This window comes from Malaclemys terrapin, chromosome 5, assembly GCF_027887155.1.
Source record: "Malaclemys terrapin pileata isolate rMalTer1 chromosome 5, rMalTer1.hap1, whole genome shotgun sequence".
NCBI classification, from domain to species: domain Eukaryota; kingdom Metazoa; phylum Chordata; order Testudines; family Emydidae; genus Malaclemys; species Malaclemys terrapin.
Genome location: NC_071509.1, coordinates 89,787,998 through 89,810,342, shown reverse-complemented (window position 1 = coordinate 89,810,342; position 22,345 = coordinate 89,787,998). Strand labels below are relative to the sequence as shown.

Here is a 22,345-nt window from a genome sequence, read left to right as displayed (position 1 = left end):
GGCACCATTGCCAGGTATATAGACACTCACTGTCATTCTATCCTTGGGGAAAGCGCTAAAGGTTGAGACATATCCTAGTCTAACTCCGGCATGCGGATGAAGAACTCCAACAGCTGTATCTGAGCTGAGACCAGATGTTTTATAGGCCTTGATGGTCCTCCTCATGTATATGTACGCATAGCTCTTCCTTCCTTTAACATATCTTAACTTCCTCACCCTCATAATATTGGGGTGCCCTTATCCTATAGACTAGTATATTAATTAAGCAAAACTTATTATCATATACATCAGTTTGATTACTATGATAATATTACTTTGCTAATATTCCCCTCCAAAAATACTCAGATAGGTAACTGCGAGAAGGCAGTTTGTACCAATCAGCAGTTTGCAACACTTGTGATTATGACAAAACAATAAATAGTCTTATACCATCTTTCAGAGTAACAGCCGTGTTAGTCTGTATCCGCAAAAAGAAGAACAGAAGTACTTGTGGCACCTTAGAGACTAACAAATTTATTAGAGCATAAGCTTTCGTGGACTACTTCGAAGTGGGCTGTAGTCCACGAAAGCTTATGCTCTAATAAATTTGTTAGTCTCTAAGGTGCCACAAGTACTTCTGTTCTTCTTTATACCATGTTGTGACTTACGGTTACTGTTAGTTTATTTCAATATGATAACTCTTTGAGCAATTACTCCTACTCAGGCTATAAGGCCTTATACTTATGCTAACTGCTTAAGCTATTCTTATAGGTCTAGACCTATAGGTCTCTTGCATTCCTGCTATCAATTCCGCTCCTTTATCTTATAATTACTGCTATAATTATTACATGGCTACAACCAAGATATGGCATTATATGAAAAAAGTGTTTTAGTACTATTGAGAATATAGTTCCTAACCTGAAGGCACATCTGTCTAAGCACCATTCTTCTTTGTCAAGTTACAGTGGTTTACCATAGAAGAAATTGGAAATTTTTGAACAGCAGCGCTATGAGTTAAAATGCATGGAGTTTATTATAAAGGGTTAAAAAGAAAAATAAACTTTCTGATTATATATAAACCCCATTATAGTATGACACAATTAGAGCATTTCTCTGGAATATACTTTACCTTTCAACCGAGGACTGTGCACATGCATTCTCTGCAGATGGAGATTTATTGGAACAAATTCTAGTGTCTTTTCTCCTTTACTACAGCTCGATTTGAAAGAAGATCCTAGAAAACAAAAGTTTAAAGAATCATTATCTCAAGCACCCAGCAGATGTTTTGTCTTTTTCTTTAAATGTTAGGACAATACTTGTACGTTAGTGGCATTCTTTAATTTACTTTCAATGTGTAATCGTGTATTAAGAAAAGAATGGTTTGCTAACTGCGTCTCAGCATGCATCCATATTCTAGTCAACAAAACAGCTTTTAATTCACAGAACAATCTAATTTGCTGAGAGACGTTGTTCCTGCTGCCTGGAATTGGTCCACAGCATGCTGGAAATGATGCCACAGTTAACATATATTAAGTTTATATTGTGCTAAAAATACAGGAGCATGGAGATATGACAATACATATTTCCACTAGCAAGTAAGAACTTTTGGTTCTTTTTTTAAAGCAAAACGAATGCACTGACTAGAATATTGTTCTTTCCTGAAAGTGAAAACAAAAAACTTTGAATTGTTCACATTTCAGTAGGAATCATTATAAATAAGCCTTCTTTCTAAAATGACAACGTGATAATAAGCTACTCAGAATGTGCTGAAAAGATTTGACTATACACTTCATAATCATCACATCCAAAGTATGAGATTATGAGTAACTAAGTATAGTTATTTTGAATGTTTAAAGGAACACTGTCAATGCTGGCAGGCCAAAAAGCTAATTTACCAACTGATTTTTGATGGTATGTACACATGATGTAGTAGCTTGTAATTTGCCCTTTCTATGCCTGTCTGTTCTTATGATTAGACACTATATTGAAAATTATCATTATCTGTAGTGCTTGCAGAGAAATGCTATTCTGGCTTTGTTTTTCTAAGACCACACAGGAGTGTGGGCATTTTCCCTTTCCATTCAAAGTCATTTTGGGGGAAAAAAGATTCAGAAATTGTAGCAAAATTACATCTGCAATTTTAAAGGTACCATAAGTCATATTTTGGGTTTGACAATCTTGAAAGTGTTCCTTTAATCCTACATTTTCCTCTAAACAATGAAAATGAAGTAATGAATAAACCAGCTTTATATATATATGACCACAGAGACTTCTGAATCTTATTTTTTTACATGTTAATATCAAGCATCACACTCCTTTTCTTGTTTTTTCCTCCTATAGCCAATAAAGAAGAAAAGGTTAAAGGGCAGGTTAAAATATGCATTTAATTTTATTCTGCATTATCATCTTATTTAACTGAAAAAGTTTAGGGACACATTTCTGAAAATAACGTGGAAAGATGAATCCCTTTGTGGGAGAGAAGAGTGCAATGTAGTCTATAGGAAAAAAACGGATTGAGGAAGAAAAAATCATGATAAAAACAAATTAAATCAAATAATGGGTGCTGAGAATGTATACAGGAACCAATAAATACTTTGTTCTACAGAAACATTTTAATATGTTACAAGAAAACATGAGAACTTAATTGACAATTTGTAAAAATGAAAGGAGGAAAGCTATTATAAAACCAGCACTAGGTTTACAGTGAAGGAAATGCCTGTACCGATTTGATTGTGAAGGGGATTGGGACACACACTAATGTTGTCAGTGGAAGACAGGGAAACAACATCACTGACAGTGTAGCTATAAATCAGCAGCACAGACAGAAAGGTTTCCTCATGATTCTGAGATGTCAGATATTTGGTATTTTCACATTTTATCAATGAAAAACAGTTGGTGGTAATTCCGGCATACTGTACAAGTCTAGCAATTATCATGGAAGAAATACCAAGTACTTTACAGGCTTCAGTTTTCAGACGAGGCTCTAAAGACTCAATTTGACAGCAATCAATGTCTCAAAGGAGGCACTTAGCACCTTACAGTATCTGGCTGTAAGATATCAAAGAGTAATTTTGCATAAATAATTGATATGATGTAGAATGAAATGGAATTTTTTGAGGGGAGTGTGAAACAGAATGAAACATTCTGTCTATGTGTGAAAATATATATATGTATATGAGAGAGAGAGAGAGAGATTCAGTAAATCCAGAGGAAGGGTTAGTCACAGAGCATAATGTTAAGTGTGTGTTTAAGTCTCTGAAGGATTGGGACCCAACTACACAACAGAGAATAGTGAAAGTATATTCTTATAGATATAGGACACCTAACTTCACACCTAAATTAGCTAAATATTATTCCCGGAGTTATAACATTACACATAATGACGTCTGTGTTTTGGGTAAAAAAAAAACTGTTTAGTATTTGAGTGCTGAGAAAACTATTGCTACATTTCTTGAAGAGACTTAAACTATCGATAAAGATGTACCTTTCAGATAATGAAATTACAGTATAAAGGAATAAAAAGTATATCTAAAGATGCATACAAATGGTATGATGCTGTATTGTATTACTGAAGAAATGGTATGTGATGATGTAATTGAAGGCTGCATCATATACTCAAGAGGTTAATGTCAAGGGGTGAGATCCTCACCCCCACTCTAGCCACTTTACACTGTAGAATAGGGCTGGAGAATCACAAAGGGGACCTAAAAGCTCTATAATTGGACAGAGGAGGATTCCCTTGGGATAGGAACTATAGACAGCTGCCTCTTCAGGGGCACCTTGCAAGCACTGGCACATGGGTGTGCCAGGAGATTCCAGGCAGGCCTGCAGCCCCAGAAACTGTCATAATTCAGACAGGGGCCTAAGTTACACCAGGGGCCTCTCTAGTCCCTAGACAAGCCCAGGATCAGATAGGCACAAAAGTGGCTTAAAGCCACCTTAGTACTCCCGACCCCCCACCCCCAGGCTGAAGTTGTGCGCAATGTCTCTAAAGGGTATATCTTGACTGCAGAATTTATTTGGACAAGCCCCCTCTTGTTCACATACCCAAGGCACTTGAATGAAGTGGTGCTTCCAAATGGGGCTAGCTAACATGGCTAAACATCTGGGTTAAAGCCCTGGTTCCTCTTTCATGCAGATTGGTAACCCAACCACTTTGCAGTGAGGATGCAGGCTAAATCCCTTGAATGCATGATAGTCCTCTATTGTAGCCTTCCCACAATTCGCCATGGGTGCCCAGAATGACAGAAAAGTTCCTTTATAATTCACTGAGACAGAATCATAGAGTGGTTCACCTTATTGCAGCACATACTAACCATCGGAGGTGCCCCCCAGAAGTCCTAGTGACACACACTGGGGAGGGCAGCACAAGTGAGGACACAGTAACTCAGGTATGGCTCTGCAGTATGGCTGCTCAAACTCAAGCTAGGCTAACCTGCAAATCACCCAGGCTAACTCTGAAGTGGAGACATACCCTTAGAGGCACAACACTGAATCTCAGCCAAGGCTTCATGGGCAAGCATTCCCTGACTTTTGGAGCCGTAAGTGGGCAACGCATACATCTAAACATACATTTTTGGAGCTTGATCCTGCACTGTCTCAGAGAGTAGAATGCAGGTTTGGGGTCTCGGTATGGAATATTATATATTTATTACTTATGCAGTGCGCAAAAGTGTGCAAGGACTTTCAGAGCAAATACAGAGGTATGATCCCTAACCTGACGAGCTTATAATGTGATGTAATAAGTGAAAATAAAAAAATAATAAGGAAAATGAGATGAAGAAATGCAAAGGTCACAGCAAAAGATTATACAGTTACTTGACTACGGTGTCTGCACACATCTCAATGGTTCCACTAAAGTCAGTTTTTTAAAACAGTAAATTAAGTCACTTTTTGAAGGCAACATTAAATAAGTACATTTTTATGCATGTCAATCAAATATCTTTCAGTGGTAGATTAGCACTAAAAGATCTTGAAGAAATAGTGAGTTTTAAGGAGGGATTTGAGTGTTAACCTTCCACTTATTATCTGTTCATACTTTATTTACCATCTTCATTTTATTAGTTTTCTTTTTGTATCTTTGTTGCATGTGCTTCTTTTGTTCTCATAAATAACCTTAGACTCTATTATCTGGTTTTGTAATCTCAGAGCACAGTTAAGACCGATAAATAACCGATACGGTGCACAGCAAATTTGTCACAGATGTTGTACTGGGTTTGCTGGCACATGGACAAACCCCCCTCTTTAGGCATTGCAGTCTATGGGAAGAGTGGTGTGTAGTATGTTTACAGAGCCAGCGCCAAGCCAGCTATCCTTTGCACTTCACACCAGCACAATCATCAATGTACTCAAAGACAGTTGGCATGTTACCAATTTTTCAAGATTTATGTTTAATATGCTAGTGTCTTTTTTATCTTGAAAGGTTATTTGAATGTTTTCTTAGAAGTACTTTTTTTTTATTGACTTCATAAAATTCTGTGTTTGTTGCTTTGTGTATGATGATATATGGGACACCTTCAAAATGTAATTAACAAAATATTTCAAAAACTGTGTCTCAGCTCGAACAAAGGAACATAGGAATTGCCATAATGAATCAGACCAGTGGTTCATCTATTGCAGTATCCTGTCTACAATAATGGCCAGTACCAAATACTTCAGAGGATGGCAGATGAACCCTTTGTCTAATGCAACCTCTTAACCACATACCTGCAAACAAGTGACTCTCTGATGTTTATACAGCATCTAGTCCAGTGGAAAGCTATTCTGAACAGATGTTCTTTGGGGGGCAGGAGTGTAAAAGAGAGAGAGAGAGAGAGAGAGAGTGTGCATGTGTGTAAGTAAATGAAATCCACCCTCAGGTGTTATAGTATGCTCAGTATTGAACAGGAAAAAGGAAGAATGATAAAAAGTGAATTTTTCATCCATTAACATTTTGGAGAAGAAAGACTTGTCTCTGAAATATTTTACACAAGGTAGCAATTATGTCATAATTACTTGTGTCCAATTCAGCATACAGATGGAGATTACTCTGCTGTGCATTATTTGAGGTAAACATTCATTTTAAAACTGTGGTTACTCCATTTTTCTCAGCATACACAAGAGGCAGTTTCATTAGCTAAAACAGAAGGTACTAGAGATGGAACTGGGCAAATACTTTTAAAAAATCTCAAATCTTTGATTGGAATTTTTAAATGAATTTTCGATGACTGTTCATGCTCTTTTGATATTTACTTTCCACAAATATTCTGGGCACGCTCCCTGTACCCCACAGAGATCCATTGATTTCAATGGGGGTCTGGAGTCAGGCCATGCATAGCAAGTTGTAGAATTGGACCCTTAGCAAGCACATTTACTGCTGGGATTGTTTGCTGAAATAGCAAGCTTTATGTGACTCATGCAGCATAGTCTGGAAAGCAAATTTCAAAGTTATAGTTCTGTCTATTGGCACCTGAAACCTGTTTGAAAGCATTCCACTCATTCAGAGAGAAAGCAGAAACAATTCTGTCCATTCAGAACACATTGAAATTTTAAATATTAAATATTCGTAACAAAACTACCCAGAAACAACCTATGTGCCCAAACTTAATTTACAGAGATTATCAGAGGCATTAAACAAGTATAATAAACAAACAGTAAGGATATTCAGCAAATAATACTGAACGTCAGATAAATTAGAGAAAATTAGAATCTGTATGTGGACAAATAGTGAATCACCAACAAATGTGTAATTGAAGGAGTTAATTATTATGCATTAATCGCTCAGCTCTTATTTGGTGTATCACATTGCTGGTGGAGAAACTGGCCACTTTCCCATGCATACGGTGCACAGCAAATTTGTCACAGATGTTGTACTGGGTTTGCTGGCACATGGACAAACCCCCCTCTTTAGGCATTGCAGTCTATGGGAAGAGTGGTGTGTAGTATGTTTACAGAGCCAGCGCCAAGCCAGCTATCCTTTGCACTTCACACCAGCACATAATGCCTCCTGTATGGCAAAAGTAGAGTTGCAAATAGCTGCACTTTTGGACCCCTGGTGGTAACGCACAGAAACTGTCTGATGATAGGTTGCCCATCCTAGGAGTTCAATGCTTTCCTGGATGTGGGCAATGTCTCTAACACATCAGGGAGGGGAAATATGGGATCTGCTGCTGGCTGATACACCCTCAACAGATGTTCTTGAAAAGGTGGCTGCATTTTGTTGTTACTCTTTAATATCTTTAGTGACTGGTTGGCTGCAATGAACAAGCTTTGTGGACTACTTGTAGGATACTGTATGTGCAGTAATGATCTGGATGTCAGATACACCTACTGTCCCATGTGGTTTACTCACTTGTATGATTATGAACCATGCAAATCCTGAAAATGAACTGAGGTGCATGAAAGGTAGTGCAGACTTCACTTTTTGCCAGGAAATGTGCTCAGAAGTAGGGTGCGTATTAGTATCTCAGAAATGTTGGGAGAATAAGCTACTAAATTTTTTTGAAGTTGTTTGTGTGGCAATTATATGCACAAATTTTAGTAACATTTGACAGGATTTGGGCATGTAACTCCTAACTGAACCCCTTTGCAATATGCAACTTGTACACACAATATACAATCTCTCCTCTTCACCCAACAACTACTCCCATTGTGAATTGTGTTTAATTCTCTTTGAATACACGAGAGTGAAATGTTCATTATACAAGATACTCATTACCTCCGATGGAGGATAGAGACTATTTCCATACCTGTATGTTTCCCAAGATCTGCAAGAGTGTCTTGGTACATGTTCAGCATCTGTTCACAGTGTGCAATAACATTTTTACGCATATTGTCCCAATGTGGAGCAAGTTCTCCGAGCTCTTTTAGGTCCTGATTCCTGCATCAAAAGGAAAAAAAGATGGCATTAGCCCAAATACAGTATGTTAAGTAGGGTCATGAAGCGATTAAAAAAATTAATCACGATTAATCGCACTGTTAAAGAATAATAAAATCCCATTTATTTAAATATTTTTGGATGTTTTCCACATTTTCAAATATATTGATTTAAATTACAACACAGTATACAAAGTGTACAGTGATTATATTTATTTTTGATTACAAGTATTTGCAGTGTAAAAAAAACAAAAATAAATAGTATTTTTCAATTCACCTAATACAAGTACTGTAGTGCAACTACTTTATCATGAAAGTTGAACATACAAATGTAGACATGTACAAAAAAATACATTCAAAAATAAAACAATGTAAAATTTTAGAGCCCGCAAGTCCACTCAGTCCTACTTCTTGTTCAGACAAACAACTTTGTTTACATTTACAGGGGATAATGCTGCCCGCTTCTTGTTTACAATGTCACCTGAAAGTGAGAACACGTGTTCGAATGGCACTGTTGTAGCGGCATCGCAAGATATTTGTGTGTTAGACGTGCTAAAGATTCATATGTCCCTTCATGCTTCAACCATCATTCCAGGGGACATGCGTCCATTCTCCAACAATGACCCATATCAGTTGCTTCAGGAAGAAGCCCTGCAATAGGCTGTTAGGAGGACACTTTCAGGTGTCCTCTTAACCCTCAGTAATGAGAGATTGGCTCATGTCCGAAGCTTAAGGGTTTATATTCCTTCCAAAGTGCTTGGCTTTTGGTACTGATTATTATTTATGCAAATATACTCCCTGTAAATGTCTAGGTTTTTTTTGCATCCTGCTAAACACTTGGCCTCTGATATGTTGTGGTGATGGGTTCCTCAGGCTAATTATTTTTGTATGAAAGAGTATTTCCCTTTACTGGGTCTGGATTTACCACCTTTCAGTTGCATTGGATGTCCCCTTGTTGGATTATCATTGTCCCATTGATTATTTTGTGTACTTTTATCTTATCTCCTCACATTTATCTCTTCTATAATCCCAGTCTTTGCATCTTCTCTTCATATAAGAGTCTGTCCTTGCCCCTAATTCTTCTCATTTCAAGTCTTTGTCTCTATTTCTACTATAATCTTTTTTAAGATGGAGTGACCAACACACAGTATTCCAGATGAGGGTGTGCCATTGACTTCAAAAGAGCATAATATTTTCCATTTTATTCTCCAGCATGTACCTTATGCATCCTAATATTCTGTTTGGTGTTTTTAACCATCATTGAGCATTGCATGGAGGTCTTCGTTGAGCTCCCCACAATGATAGCCGGGGTGAAAGCCTGTCCCGACTGAAGTCAGTGATAGCTTTGACATTGACTTTATTTCATCCTAGGCTTTTTCCATGACTTGATCTAGTTAATTGAGAACCCAATAATGTGTATGAATAGTTCAAAATATTCCCTTCAAATTCCCATTACTTTGTATGGTCAGTACTGAATATGTTTCCTCTAGAGAACTTTAGACTTCTAAGCAATTCTGGCATTCTCATAGTCATGGGAATAAGAAAGTGACTTTTGCTATTATTATGGTCATTACAGTGGTAGCACACTCTAGACACTAAACAAATAGTAAATATATTCATAATAAAGGATATTCTCCATAACTATTTCAGCTACCTTTACTTAAAATCCTGCATCCACACTAGTAATCATCCATGTATATTTGAAAGTCAAAATGCAGAGTATTAGTCTGGACATTCCTTTTGAGCCATGTGGAACAGGGATGGTCAGAGTTTACCTAACCAAGAGCCAAACTGGAAACTTGTCACAAGAGCAAGGGCTACGTACCGTTTTACACTATGGATCAGACTGCAGTCACTCTAATGCAGTCACTCATGGATTGCATTATTAAAACGAGCGTAGCCATGTGATCCTTATAAAACTCTGAAAAGCACACTTTGGTCACCTTTGGTGCAGGAGTTCAGTAGGAGAAATGGAGATGTTTGTGTGTAGGCAGAAAGACAACAGTTCCAAACTAACCTGCATGTAAAGGTGAGGGGACACTTGAAAAGTCTGCACTTTCTGTCAGGGTGGAAAGGTAGGAAAACCTGCAGTTGAGTTGGAGTATTGTGAGGCCAGTAACTCTCTCAGGCAATGGTGTCAGCACACCAGTGGTCAAGCCATTGTTCAGGGTTGTTGTTTTTTTAAAGCATCACAGTGAGGGAGGATTTTGAAGGAAGATTTTGAGGTAGCTTTGTGGATGTTTACAAGGAGCTCCTCCAAGAGTAAGGGACAGTATGGGAGAAAGCACAAAAGTGCTTGTTTTGAAAATTTAACAAGTGGGCAATGGAGACTGGCATCATGGACCTATCAGAGGCAGGAGTCGACATCTTGATAGTGAATAGGAAATGATAGGGTGCAGCTAGGCATTGAAAGGCCTTGAAAGTGAAGACAAGTATTTTATATGTGTTATGATTAAGGAGGAGGAGCCAGTATAGGGATGTGAATGGACTAGAAGAATAATCTTTGCAGCAGCATTCTGCATGGATGTGAGCAGGGCAAGATTGCATTTGTCAGAGCTAGAGAGAAGAATGTTGCCATAACTGACACATGAGATGATCAGAGCCTCGATGGGAGTTTTAGCTGTGTGGATAGATATGAAAGGTCTTATCTTAGACCTAGTCTACACTACCCCTGCTGGTTGATCTAAGCTATACAATTTGAGTTATGTTAGTAGCGTAACTCAAGTTGACATAGCTTAGATCTACTTACCCCGGGGTCCACACTACGCTATGTCAATGGGAGATGCTCTCCCGCCAACATGGTTCTGCCTCTTGTTGAGATGGAGTACAGAAATCAATGAGAGAGTGCTCTCCCATCAATTAAGCTTGTCTTCACTAGACCTGCTAAATCGATGCAGCTGCATCGATTTAGCTCTGTAGTGAAGACAAGACTTTAGAGATGTTATGCAGAAAAGATAAAAGAGGTTTGGATGTAGCCTGGATGTGAGGAGCTAGAGAGAGCTCAAAGTCAAAGATGATGCCCAACTTATGGGCCTGAGTGACAGAAGGATGGTGGTGATGCCCACAGTGATCAAGAAAGGATATGAGGACAATGACTTGGGTGAAGGGGAAGAGTAAGAGCTCTGTTTTAGCCATGCAGAGCTTGAGTTGAGCCAACCACTCTGTAGAACAGATTCTCGGCTGTTGTAAATTGGTGTAGCTCTATTGACTTTATTGGAGCTACAGCAATTCCCACCACCTGAGAATCTGAACTAATAACTCCACTCGTCATTCTATAAAAAGGGTTTACTGATGCTGTTTGCCTTTCTCTCATAGTGTTATTTGGCTTAACTAATATTTGTAACGTGATTTGGGACCCTCAGATAAAATATGCTATGGAAGGGTAAAGTTCTATTATTAAAGGAATAGAAAGACATTTTTAAAGATCTAATGCTACATATCTTAGCTTATTCTTGTTTGGTTATAAACAATAGTACTTACAGTCAGTCTCTCTCTTTCTCTCTTGTTACTTGAGTCTATTGTCTTGCACCCTCAAATGTATTTCTCAGCTAATAATGATAAATGTGATGTTTATTGGCATTTTAGCTTCATGAAATTTTAGGGATGGACTAGATAGAACAGACATCATAATAAAGTATTTTCAAACATAACTCAAAAAAAGAATTGTAATGACTTACCATCATTGAGCTAGACGGTAGGAATACAGATGAGAAAAGTTGTAATAAAATTCTAAATGTCCAAATACTACTTACTTTATTTTGTGTTTTTTGATTACTATCATTTATGATTAAAGGAAAGAATATTGGCAAAAGCCACTAATATGTAAAACTTCCATGCTAAACTCCAGATGAGCATCATGCTTCATATTTATTTTGGTAAAAGATATCATGAGTCCTGTAGGCCCTATTAGGGGACACCATGGGCAGGTGTCTTCTTTGCCTTGTACTTATATTCCCCCAAATTCATTGTCTGTACTTAGACACAGTATAACAATCCATGACTTGTTTTTCTTGTGTGCTGCTTCCCTGTTGACAATAATTCCATATACAAATACTCATCCTTTGTATTAGCTTACAACCTTAATTTACATCTGGGGGGGGGGGGAGTAGAATAAACATAGATTGTCTGCCAGACAATCTGTTTGTTTGTTTTTTATTTCTGCTGGTGACTCATACCTTGATATAGACTTTAAAAATGTATTTTTAGTATATAAACTTAACTCCTTACATAGTATCTCTACATACATTTTACAGTGATATTACTAACCAGCATGACCCTGGCTTTCATTTAAGACCTCACCTCACATTCTTTGGTGAATTAGAATGTACAGACCCAGAATCAGGAGATTCCCGTAACCAGCCACCTTCCAGTTGGCATTAAGAGGCTCTCGGATCGTGTTCATCTATCCACTCATAATAGCCATTTTAGGGTCACTGCAATCAGGCATGAGTTAGAGCAGTCTTGAAGTGGATCTTACTTGCAGTAGCAACTGAATAAACCTTCAGGCAACTCTAGCATTTGGGAAGAGGTACGGGAGGGGAAAAGAAAGGTGGTGGAGTTGAGCCAGACTCAAGGATTGGACCCATAACCTTTAACAAAATGTAGGTTTTGTAAAATGAAGAAGTTCTTCATAACTTATTAAGCTAAATCCTATAGCCCTTATTTAGGAAAAAACACAAGGATTTGGCCCAACATTAATAGACATGTTTATTTTAAGTGTAATAGAAACAGGTTTTTTTTTAATGCTGACAACCAAAGCACTGCAGTGTTCTGTTAATATATGTGACCCAGAAAGTGAAACTGGCTAGAATCTGAGCAGTGTAGTTTTACCATTCACATTGAGTAAAAAAGTAAATAGTATAATTAGATAAATGTAAATGAGATCATTTATCTTCATTTTCACAATCTAAGATGTGATAGGTAACACTGGTAATTAAATTATTTTTTTTTAAAAAGAGCCCAATCCTACCTCCACTGACATCAATTTGAGTTTTGCTGTTGACTTCGGGAGCAGATTTATACCTGTATAAATGTGGACACTTTTAAAATCAAATATAAAAAATAATTATGGCAAGAAATTAGTTATTTTTAAAAACCTGTTATGAATCAATGGCAAGTGGTCATTGTTCTCTGGGGACTGTTAAAATCATTTTGGTGTTTTGTTTTGCTTTGTTTGTTTGTAAGTATTTCAACTTCAGGGGGGAAAAGTGGTTCTCTGGGAGCCCTCACTGAATTAGTCTCTCCACTTCTAAGGACTGTACAGTAGCAATTCACATAAGGTATTGGTGGGAGTGAGCAAAACTGTTTCAGCAAATCAGGAATTTTTCTTCTGAACAACTCAATCTGGTGCAGAGCCAAGATCTTTAACTTCTGTGCTATTGAAAGTTGTGCATTTCTTCTGTTGAGCAGTGGCCCCAAAATTAAAACATTAATGATAACTGTGGGATAAACTCAAGTGGCAGGTGGGGAAAAAAGTACCAAAAGCCCAATACACTGTAGCTATTCTTGTTTGTGTAGGATGGTAAAGTGATCTCAATTTCATTCAAGTGAGCCCTCAAAAGAACATACAGGACAACAGATAATTTGCCAAAGGATTTCCTTTCGGATTTTTAGTGACATATATGGTTTCCGCAATGCTGATGTTTTGACCTAGTGAATGTAGCTGCAAGGCTGAAGATTAAGCAGAATGAATCCTGATTCAACAGTTGATATCTGTGGGGCGGAAGGGGAACTATGGTTGCCAGTTAAGCTATTTGGTTTTTGAACATGTATTCATGTGTGTATGAATACATATATATTTTTCAGAATAAATGTAGTTATGATAATAGTCTGGCTGACACCACTGGAAACTAAAGTACTTACTATTTGCTGATCTTTGTCCATTACTTTGGCAGTTAACATATTTTCACAAAATACCGCTAGCAGCCAGTGAGCTCACCCGCATTAAAGGAGAGAAAATAGCTCAATTCTCATGCTGATGCATTAATGCCAGATGAACACTTAACAAAAACACCAAAGTGAACAGCACCCTTATTCACACAGTTGGTATTAGTGTTCTTTATTAGGTGTCCATTAGCAATTGGACTGAAACCAGTTCATTTCACATAGACTACGAAACAGACATGAAATGGTAATGACTTTTGTTCTCTAGTAATCATTAAATACCTATTTGAAATATTATATAAAGAATAGATTAGCAGTTTATAAAACATTAAATATTGGTTTTCTAAATTAGGCCCTTTTCTTAAAATTAGGGCTGTCGCTTAATCGTGATTAATCGCACTGTTAAACAATAGAATACCGATTAATTATTTTTTGGGATGTTTTTCTACATTCTCAAATATATTAATTTCTATTACAACACAGAATACAAAGTGCTCACTTTATATTATTATTTTTGATTATCATTTTTACAGTGCAAATATTTGTAATCAAAAGAAATAGTATTTTAATTCACCTCATACAAGTACTATAGTGCAATCTCTTTATCATGAAAGTGTAACTTACAAATGTAGATTTTTTTTTGTTACATAACTGCACTCAAAAACAAAACAATGTAAAACTTTAGAGTCTACAAGTCCACTCAGTCCTACTTCTTGTTCAGACAATCACTAAGACAAACAGGTCTGTTTATTTTTACAGGAGATAATGCTGCCTCTTCTTATTTATGTCACCAGAAAGTGAGAACAGGCATTTGCATGGCACTTTTGTAGCATGGCACTTTTGCAAGGTATTTACATGCCATATATGCTAAATATTTGTATGCCCCTTCATGCTTCTGCCACCATTCCAGAGGACATGCTTCCATGCTGATGATGCTCATTAAAAAAATAATGCGTTAAATAAATTTGTGACTGAACTCCTTGGGGGAGAATTGTATGTCCCCTGCTCTGTTTTACCTGCATTCTGCCATATATTTCATGATATAACAGTCTCAGATGATGACCCAGCACATGTTGTTCATTTTAAGAACACTTTCACTGCAGATTTGACAAAATGCAGAGAAGGTACCAATGTGAGATTTCTAAAGAGAGCTACAGCATTCGACCCAAGGTTTAAGACTCTGATGTGCCTTCCAAAATCTGAGAGGGATGAGGTGTGGAGCATGCTTTCAGAAATCTTAAAAGAGCAACAGTCCGACGTGGAAACTACAGAACCCAAACCACCAAAAAAGAAAATCAACTTTCTACTGGTGGCATCTGACTCATGATGATGAAAATGAATATGCATCAGTCCGCACTGCTTTGGATTGTTATCGAGCAGAACACAGCAACAAGTGCAGTGACACTTCTGATTGCAGTGTAGACATACCCTCTGTTACAAGTAGTGTTGGAAGGATTCGATTTTTATCAGTAAATATTGGTAATATCAATTTCACCATACCCAAACCAATGAAAATATCTCAATCAATAATAATTAAAATTCACAGATAGGCAAGAAAAATGCTGTTTGATTAGGCATGTAACATGTGATGTTGATAATTTCCGCTTTAACAGTTATAAAGCTTTAAATCTTTTTTAATCTTAATGCTTAGTATCATTACATAATTATTGCCTGCCCCCTCAGAATTTCCTGCAACTGTGAACATTTTAATCAATAAAAATTAAAAAAATGCTTAAAACATCACTATCCATCAAAATTATAAAATGTAAAAATTGTATTCCACCAAGCTTAATTATATGGAAAAAGCAGAGTTCCTCTACCACATTGTTTCTAGATCACATATATCATCTTATATGGCTAGGTGCATATCCCTTTTTCTTTTAGTGTTAGAAAAATTGTAACATTCTATGATTGGATGGTAGATGTCAGTGGGTGCTGGATCTATATATATACACAAAGGACAGAATTTGACTCTTATTTTCTTTACATGAATAGCTGCAAAAAGTGCACATAGAGAGAAACATCTGTTCCTCCTGGTGTAAAACTCTGTATTAAAGTGAAATACATCACTATATCTTGCATTTCAAAAGTGTTCTATTAGAGATCTTTGAGTTTCTCAGTTCTCAGACTCTTCCAATGGTGACTACCATTCAAGCTCTGCTACTTCAACAATTAAAACAGGGACTGTGCTTCTTCTATATCCTCTTCTCAAAAATACTCCACTAATCAATGTGCTTTGAAGGGAAACTACATATTTCTTTCCCCACCCTATTTTCTCTCTCTAGATTGGCAGCAAAGAATGTGTTTAGCATTTCATGCCCTCCTGTATTGGTGTATGGTAAAAGTAAGCTTATCTGCAGATAACGCTATCACACAACAAATCACAGCATTAGAGACCACTTTAAGGCATTGTAATTTTTTTTTTTTTGCAGTAAATATATGCTGCTTTCTAGTGTTATTTTTTTAAGGCAGCTCTGAAAATTCCTCCTTGCTTTTCACAGCATTAACCTTTGTCCTCTTGCTCATAATTAGCTTTGGAGCAAAGAGTTACATAATTTTGGTAAAATTATTATCTTGTGTCCTTTAGACTCTAGTAAAAGGGGTTGTCTAAAGACCAGAGGTGCTATTCATTGACAGCAATCAGTTTAATTTACGACAGGACTATTTTTATTCTCTTATACCATTTCTCAACAGATAGGTAGAAGACAGGGTTTTTCTCCAATCCACTGTTTATCAGAAAAGACATGCATATACATGTGCACTAACATCTTTTCAATGACTGCACATTTTGATGCTTTAAAAAATATGGACAAAGAAAATCATTGTCATTATGGTAGAGAATTACCTAGAATAAGGTTTTTAAAAATCCTTAAGTGGGCACACAAAGAAGTCTTGCAAAGTACTAAAAAGTCATGAAAAATGTCCTCCACACAGCCTTTTCATCCTACTCCTTCTGCTGTGGCTTCAATCTCTTCTGTTCTCAATGCAATGGCTCAAGGGACACATTTTAAATCATCACATGCCAAATTCAAGAAAATTTATACCAATTCCCAAAAGACTGAAGAGATGCTGAGGGTCTCCGACAAACAAAACAAAAAACAAAGACAAATGATCAGTTTCTCTATCACACTTGAGTATTAAGGAGGGAACATAGAAAAATACATTGTTTCAGAACAGGGTCTGAACTTCACCGGTATTCTGTGACGTTCTAAGAAAGAATTAAGACAACAGACAAATGCATTATGAAATATTTCTTTTAATGGCTACTATACATGTTCGTACAAGAAAAGTGTACTGAAGGTAGAAGAGAACAGATGTGCCTAATGTAGAAGGAAAGCTTGATTGCTCTATCTTTGTACACTGGAAAGAGGGTTCAAGAAAAGTTCAGCACTTCATTCGTGTAATTTGTTTATGGATTGTGACCAGAAACACTAAGGGCCAAATTTATCTCTGGCATAAGTGGGTGCAACTCCCTTTCAGTCAAGGCTAAATTTGGTTCCCAAGGATTAACAGAGATTCTAGTGGTAAACTTGTAAAACATATGCTGAAAAAAGCTTCTATTGTAGTATCCTCATTCTCTTGCCATTCTGATTTACTATCATCACAAGCTATGTTTCACTATTGGAGAGTTGTACTGTGTAGCTGTTGAGTTTTTTTGCAGAATTTATCATACTTAACTGAACATACCTTCCTTATCTGCAATCAAGTTTGAAAAACTAATTTGCTTTTTTTAAAAGAAAGATGGACATAAGCAGAAACAAACATCAATTTCCTTCAGATCTTACCCAAAATCTGCCAAAAAATACTACCACAAAGCAGAAGAAATAAACACCACAAACTGGAATCACACCATAAAACCATACAAAAAAAAATGTGAAACTGAAGATATTTGCTGGTGTACAACACAGAAACACAGTCTTAATAATAACCACCACAGATCTGCAAACAGGAAAGCAGATGATCAGGGATGAATCCGCTAAAGTTTATATATTATATATAAATAAAAGATCTCTCCTGGGAGGGCCTGCTCAACCCTCCTCGCTGAGTGACTTGAGTAGAATCATCCTTCAGCTCAGAACCTGACTGCACTTCAGAGCCATAGCAAAGATCTGACCTTAAGCCCCTGAGGGCACCTTCCCTGCCCTCCAGATTTAAGGTACCTGAAGCCCCATAAAGGGGTTAACACTTGAGGGAGAGGAGGATAAGTTAAGTGAAAGGTTAGGTTGGAGTGGGAAGATCCAGGTTAAAAGATAACAGTTAAAGTGAAACCAGTTTTGAAGAAAATTTGATTTAAAATTTTCAGAAGTCCCCCACATTTTTGACTGGTTCTATGTGAGCAGCAATGGCAGCAAAACATTCTACCAATGATTTGGCACCAGTGCTTTTGATGTCAATATCAATCTAAAGCTTTCTTTTTTTTTTTCTTTTTTTTTTTTTACAGTAATTTCTTAGGTTCTTTCCTTTTAGAGAAATCCTTCAAAACATAAACTATTGGTATGGCTGACAGCTGTCCAGGTGATTTACCAAAGAAATCAGTCATTCATCCATTTACAGTGTGGCCACACACCCCAGCTGCTACCCCACTACCATCATAGATAGGGCTCTACCAAATTCAGAGCCCATTTTGGTCAATTTCACTGTCATAGGATTTTTAAAATAGTAATTTTCATGGTTTCAGATATTTAAATCTAAAATTTCACAGTATTGTTAACTGTGGGGGTCCCAACCCAAAATGGGGTTCGCTATTGTAAGTGGCTCACGGAATTGCCACCCTTACTTCTGTGCTGCTGCCTTCAGAGCTGAGCAGCCAGAGGGCAGCTGCTGGCCAGGCACCCAGCTCCGAAGGCAGCACCACCACCAGCAGCAGTGCACGCCATGCCACATTCACTTCTGCATTGTTGCTGGCAACAGTGCTGACTTCAGAGCTGGACTCCCAGCCAGGAGCCGCAGAGCTTCCTGCACTCAGGGGAGGTTCCTGGAGATGGTGGATGTGACCCAGCCTTGGGAGTGGCCCATGCAGAGGAAGAGGAAGTCTTGTCCCTCCCCAGCCTGTCCAGGACTAACAGCTGGAGCCTGGCGCTTGGGAGCTAATGGGGCCTTGAACTGGCTATGTGTGTGTGGAGTGGGGGGAGGGTGGCGAGGGCACCTCCCTGACCATGGGGCCCAGGGCAGTCACCCACTAGCTCACCTGTAAGGCCAGCCCAAAAGGGACAACCCCCCATACCATGCCATCTCACTTCTGCGCTGCTCCTGGCAGTGCCACTGCCTTCAAAGCTGGGCTCCTGACCAGCAGCTGCCGCGCTCTGGCCACCCAACTCTGTGAAATCTGGTCTCCCCTACAATAGCTAGATTTCATAGGGAAGATTAGATTTCATGGTCCGTGATGCATTTTTCACAATCATGAATTTGGAAGGGCCCTAATCATGGAAGCCACTGGCTGCCAGTATTCCTAACACAGGTTGCCACTCTTGGTGGTGGGCATCTTTTTGCCCTCCATTCTGCCAAAGCATAGTGAATTTTACACACACACACACACTCTCTCTCTCTCTCTCTCTCTCCCCCCTAAGTTTCAACAGCTACCCTAGTAGCAACATTGAAACTGTCAGTACTGGCCCCATCCCCGGAGCAACTGCAACTTCTGTAAATTTGTCACTGGGAAGATGATGTACATGAGAGGGAAGCAGAGGCATGGATATCTTCTGTATGCGCTTCTGGGGAGATTTGCCACTCAGAGAGGAGATTGGGGAAGCAGATTTCTCCTACCTCTACACTCCTGGGTCCAGCAAGTGTGGAATAGAATTCTTCCTCTGTGGAAGGCTGATGAAATTTATTTATTCAGCTTTGGCAGGCACGCAGATGCCATGCTGATGGGTGCCAGATAAGACAGACATTTCTATTATTTACTCTTCCAAAGTCACTTTCTTATTCTAATAAGAGTACTAAATTATAGTTAAAATGTAAATGCCTGTTATTTTATGTTGTTATAGCCTCACCCGAGAAGCTCATTATTACAATACAGAACTTCCTACTCTGTAATGGTTTTGGTAATGTTAATGCACAAGAAACAATATAGGTGAAATAATCCCTTACTATTTTGACCAATAAAATTTAGGAAAGCAACTAAACTGTGCAGCCAGAGTAACTTGATTTCAACACTTTATGTAAAAAACAAAAACAACAAACCAAACCCAGAACACTTGTATTCCCAAACAGGGACAGGCTATCCATTTTATAAATACATAAACAGCATTAAAGAGTAGAATCAAATACTATAATAATTAATCTAAGCTTTATATCACACCCATCATCATTGTATCTGAAGAAAATGTTGGACTGGAAGGGACATGTAGTTCAATTCTCTGCCCAGATACTAGACCATCCTGACAGGTATTCATCTAACCTCTTCTTAAAAACCTCCAATTCCACAACCTCCCTTGGTAACTTGTTCCAGTGCTTAACTACCCTGACAGTATGTGTTCTCATGTATAACCTAAGTCACCCTTGCTGCATTTTAAGCCCTTTACTTCTTGTCCTATCCTCAATGGCTAGGGAGAACAATGCATCACCCTCCTCTTTTACGAACTTGAAGACTTATGTTCCCCCCAAGTCTTCTCTTCTCCAAACTAAACACACACAATTTTTTCAATCTTTCCTCAGAGGTCACGTTTTCTAGACCTTTCATTATTTTTGTTGCTCTCCCTCTGGACTTTCTCCAATTTATCCCCATCTTTCCTGAAGTGTGGTGCCCAGAACTGGACACAGAACACCAGCTGAGGCCTTAAGAGTGCTGAGTAGAATGCTGCTAATACATCCCAAAATGATGTTTGCTTTTTTTGCAACAGTGTTACGTTGTTGACTCACATTTAGTTTGTGATCCACTATAACCCCCAGATCCTCTTCTGCAGTATCCTCCCTAGGCAATCATTTACCATTTTGTATGTGTGCAACTGATTATTCCTTCTGAAGTGTAGTACCTTGCATTTGTCCTTATTGAATTTCATCCTATTTATTTCAGACCATTTCTCCAGTTTGTCCAGATCAGTTTGAATTCTAATGCTGTTCTCCAAAATGACTGCAGCCCCTCCTAACTTGGTATTGTCCAAAAACTTTATAAATGTATACATTAAGTCATTATACAAAGCATTTATGAAGATATTGAATAGAACTGGACCAAGAACAGATCCATGCAGGACCCCACTCAATATCCCCTTCCAGCTTGACTGTGAACTATTGATAACCACTGAGTTGGTTTTTCCAACCAGTTGTGCATCCACCTTATAGTAGGTTCATCTAGGCTATATTTCTCTAGTTTATTTATGAGATGCTCACGTGACATAATATCAAAAGTTTTACTAAAATCAAGATTATCACATCTACTGCTCCCCCCCCTATTTACAACACTTGTAACCATGTCAAAGGAAGATATTAGGCTGGTCTGACATGATTGTCTTCTAGATGCTTACAAACTGATTGATAATTTGCTCCATTGTCTTTCTGGGACCAAAGTTAAGATCACTGGTCTATAATTCCCTGGTTGTCCTTATTCCCCTTTTTAATAGCTAGGTACTATATTTGACCTTTTCCAGTCCTCTGGGATCTCTCCTGTCTTCCCCAAATTCTCAAGGATAATTGCTAATGGCTCAGAGATCTCTTCAGCCAATTCCTTAAGTATTCTAAGGCCCTATCCACTTGAAAACTTGTATAAGTAATGTTTGTTTTTTTCCTTTTTTAGCCTCAGATCCTATCACAGTTTCACTCATGTTTCACTATATTAGTCATCCAATCACTGCTAGCCTTTTTGGTGAAAACTGAAACAAAAAAGACTTTTAACACTTTGTCCATTGCTGTATTTTCCATTATTGTCTTTGCCCCCTTATTGTGTAATGGGCTGACCCTGTCCTTGGTCTTCCTCTTGCTTCTTTTGTATTTATAAAATGTTCTTCATGTCTTTAGGAGTCTAATCTTATTTTTTGCCTTGACCTTTCTCATTTGTCCATACAAGCTTGTTTTGTTTTATTTATATTCATAATTTGACCTAGTTTCCACTTTTTGTATGACTCTTTTTTGAATTTCAGGTTTGTTGACGATCTCCTGATTAAGCCAGGGTGAATACCTATAGTATGACTAATGGCTGGATCCACCACGGCTGACAACAAGAGGAGTTTTGCCATTGACTTCAGAGGCATTGTAGAATGATTCTGGCCCTCACATGCTGCTCCAGTAGCATAAAGGGGGTGCAGTGGAGTTGCAAAAGACCCTGGTGAAAATTCTTCCACTGCAGGAGCTGCATAGAACCTATGTATGTAGCCCTAGATCCCCACACCTTGCAGGTCCCACTGAAGTCATACCAGGGAGCAGAGAGGGTGGATTGTGGCAATGGTGTTGTTACTTACTACGGAAATTCTATGCTGCAGGGCATCCACGGGCAGGAAGCTGTTTCAGCCCTGGCAGCAGCCAAGAATCTGGGTGGCACAAAAGTGGATTAAGTGGAGCCACCTTTGGCTCCTGCCCACCTTTCCCTGGGCTGTGTTTTCTGTTATGCTCCTTGGAAGTCCTTTTTGATTAGATAGGTACATTCATATGGGAAGATTGTACAAAGCACCACATTTGAAACCTGGCACACTTTTAA

At 38.1% G+C, this 22,345-nt stretch overlaps 1 protein-coding gene across 2 annotated transcripts in view; it reads right to left on the bottom strand.

Annotated features, from left to right (window-relative positions):
• Positions 1-22,345, bottom strand: part of INPP4B (inositol polyphosphate-4-phosphatase type II B) — a 309,880-nt gene that overhangs the window by 149,227 nt on the left and 138,308 nt on the right. For both annotated transcript variants that reach the window (XM_054031037.1, XM_054031038.1), the window contains exons 11-12: positions 7,707-7,837; positions 1,109-1,213 (exon numbers count right to left, since the gene is read on the bottom strand). In XM_054031037.1, the coding sequence (XP_053887012.1) occupies positions 1,109-1,213; positions 7,707-7,837 (236 nt within the window). The remainder of the gene's footprint in view (positions 1-1,108; positions 1,214-7,706; positions 7,838-22,345) is intronic.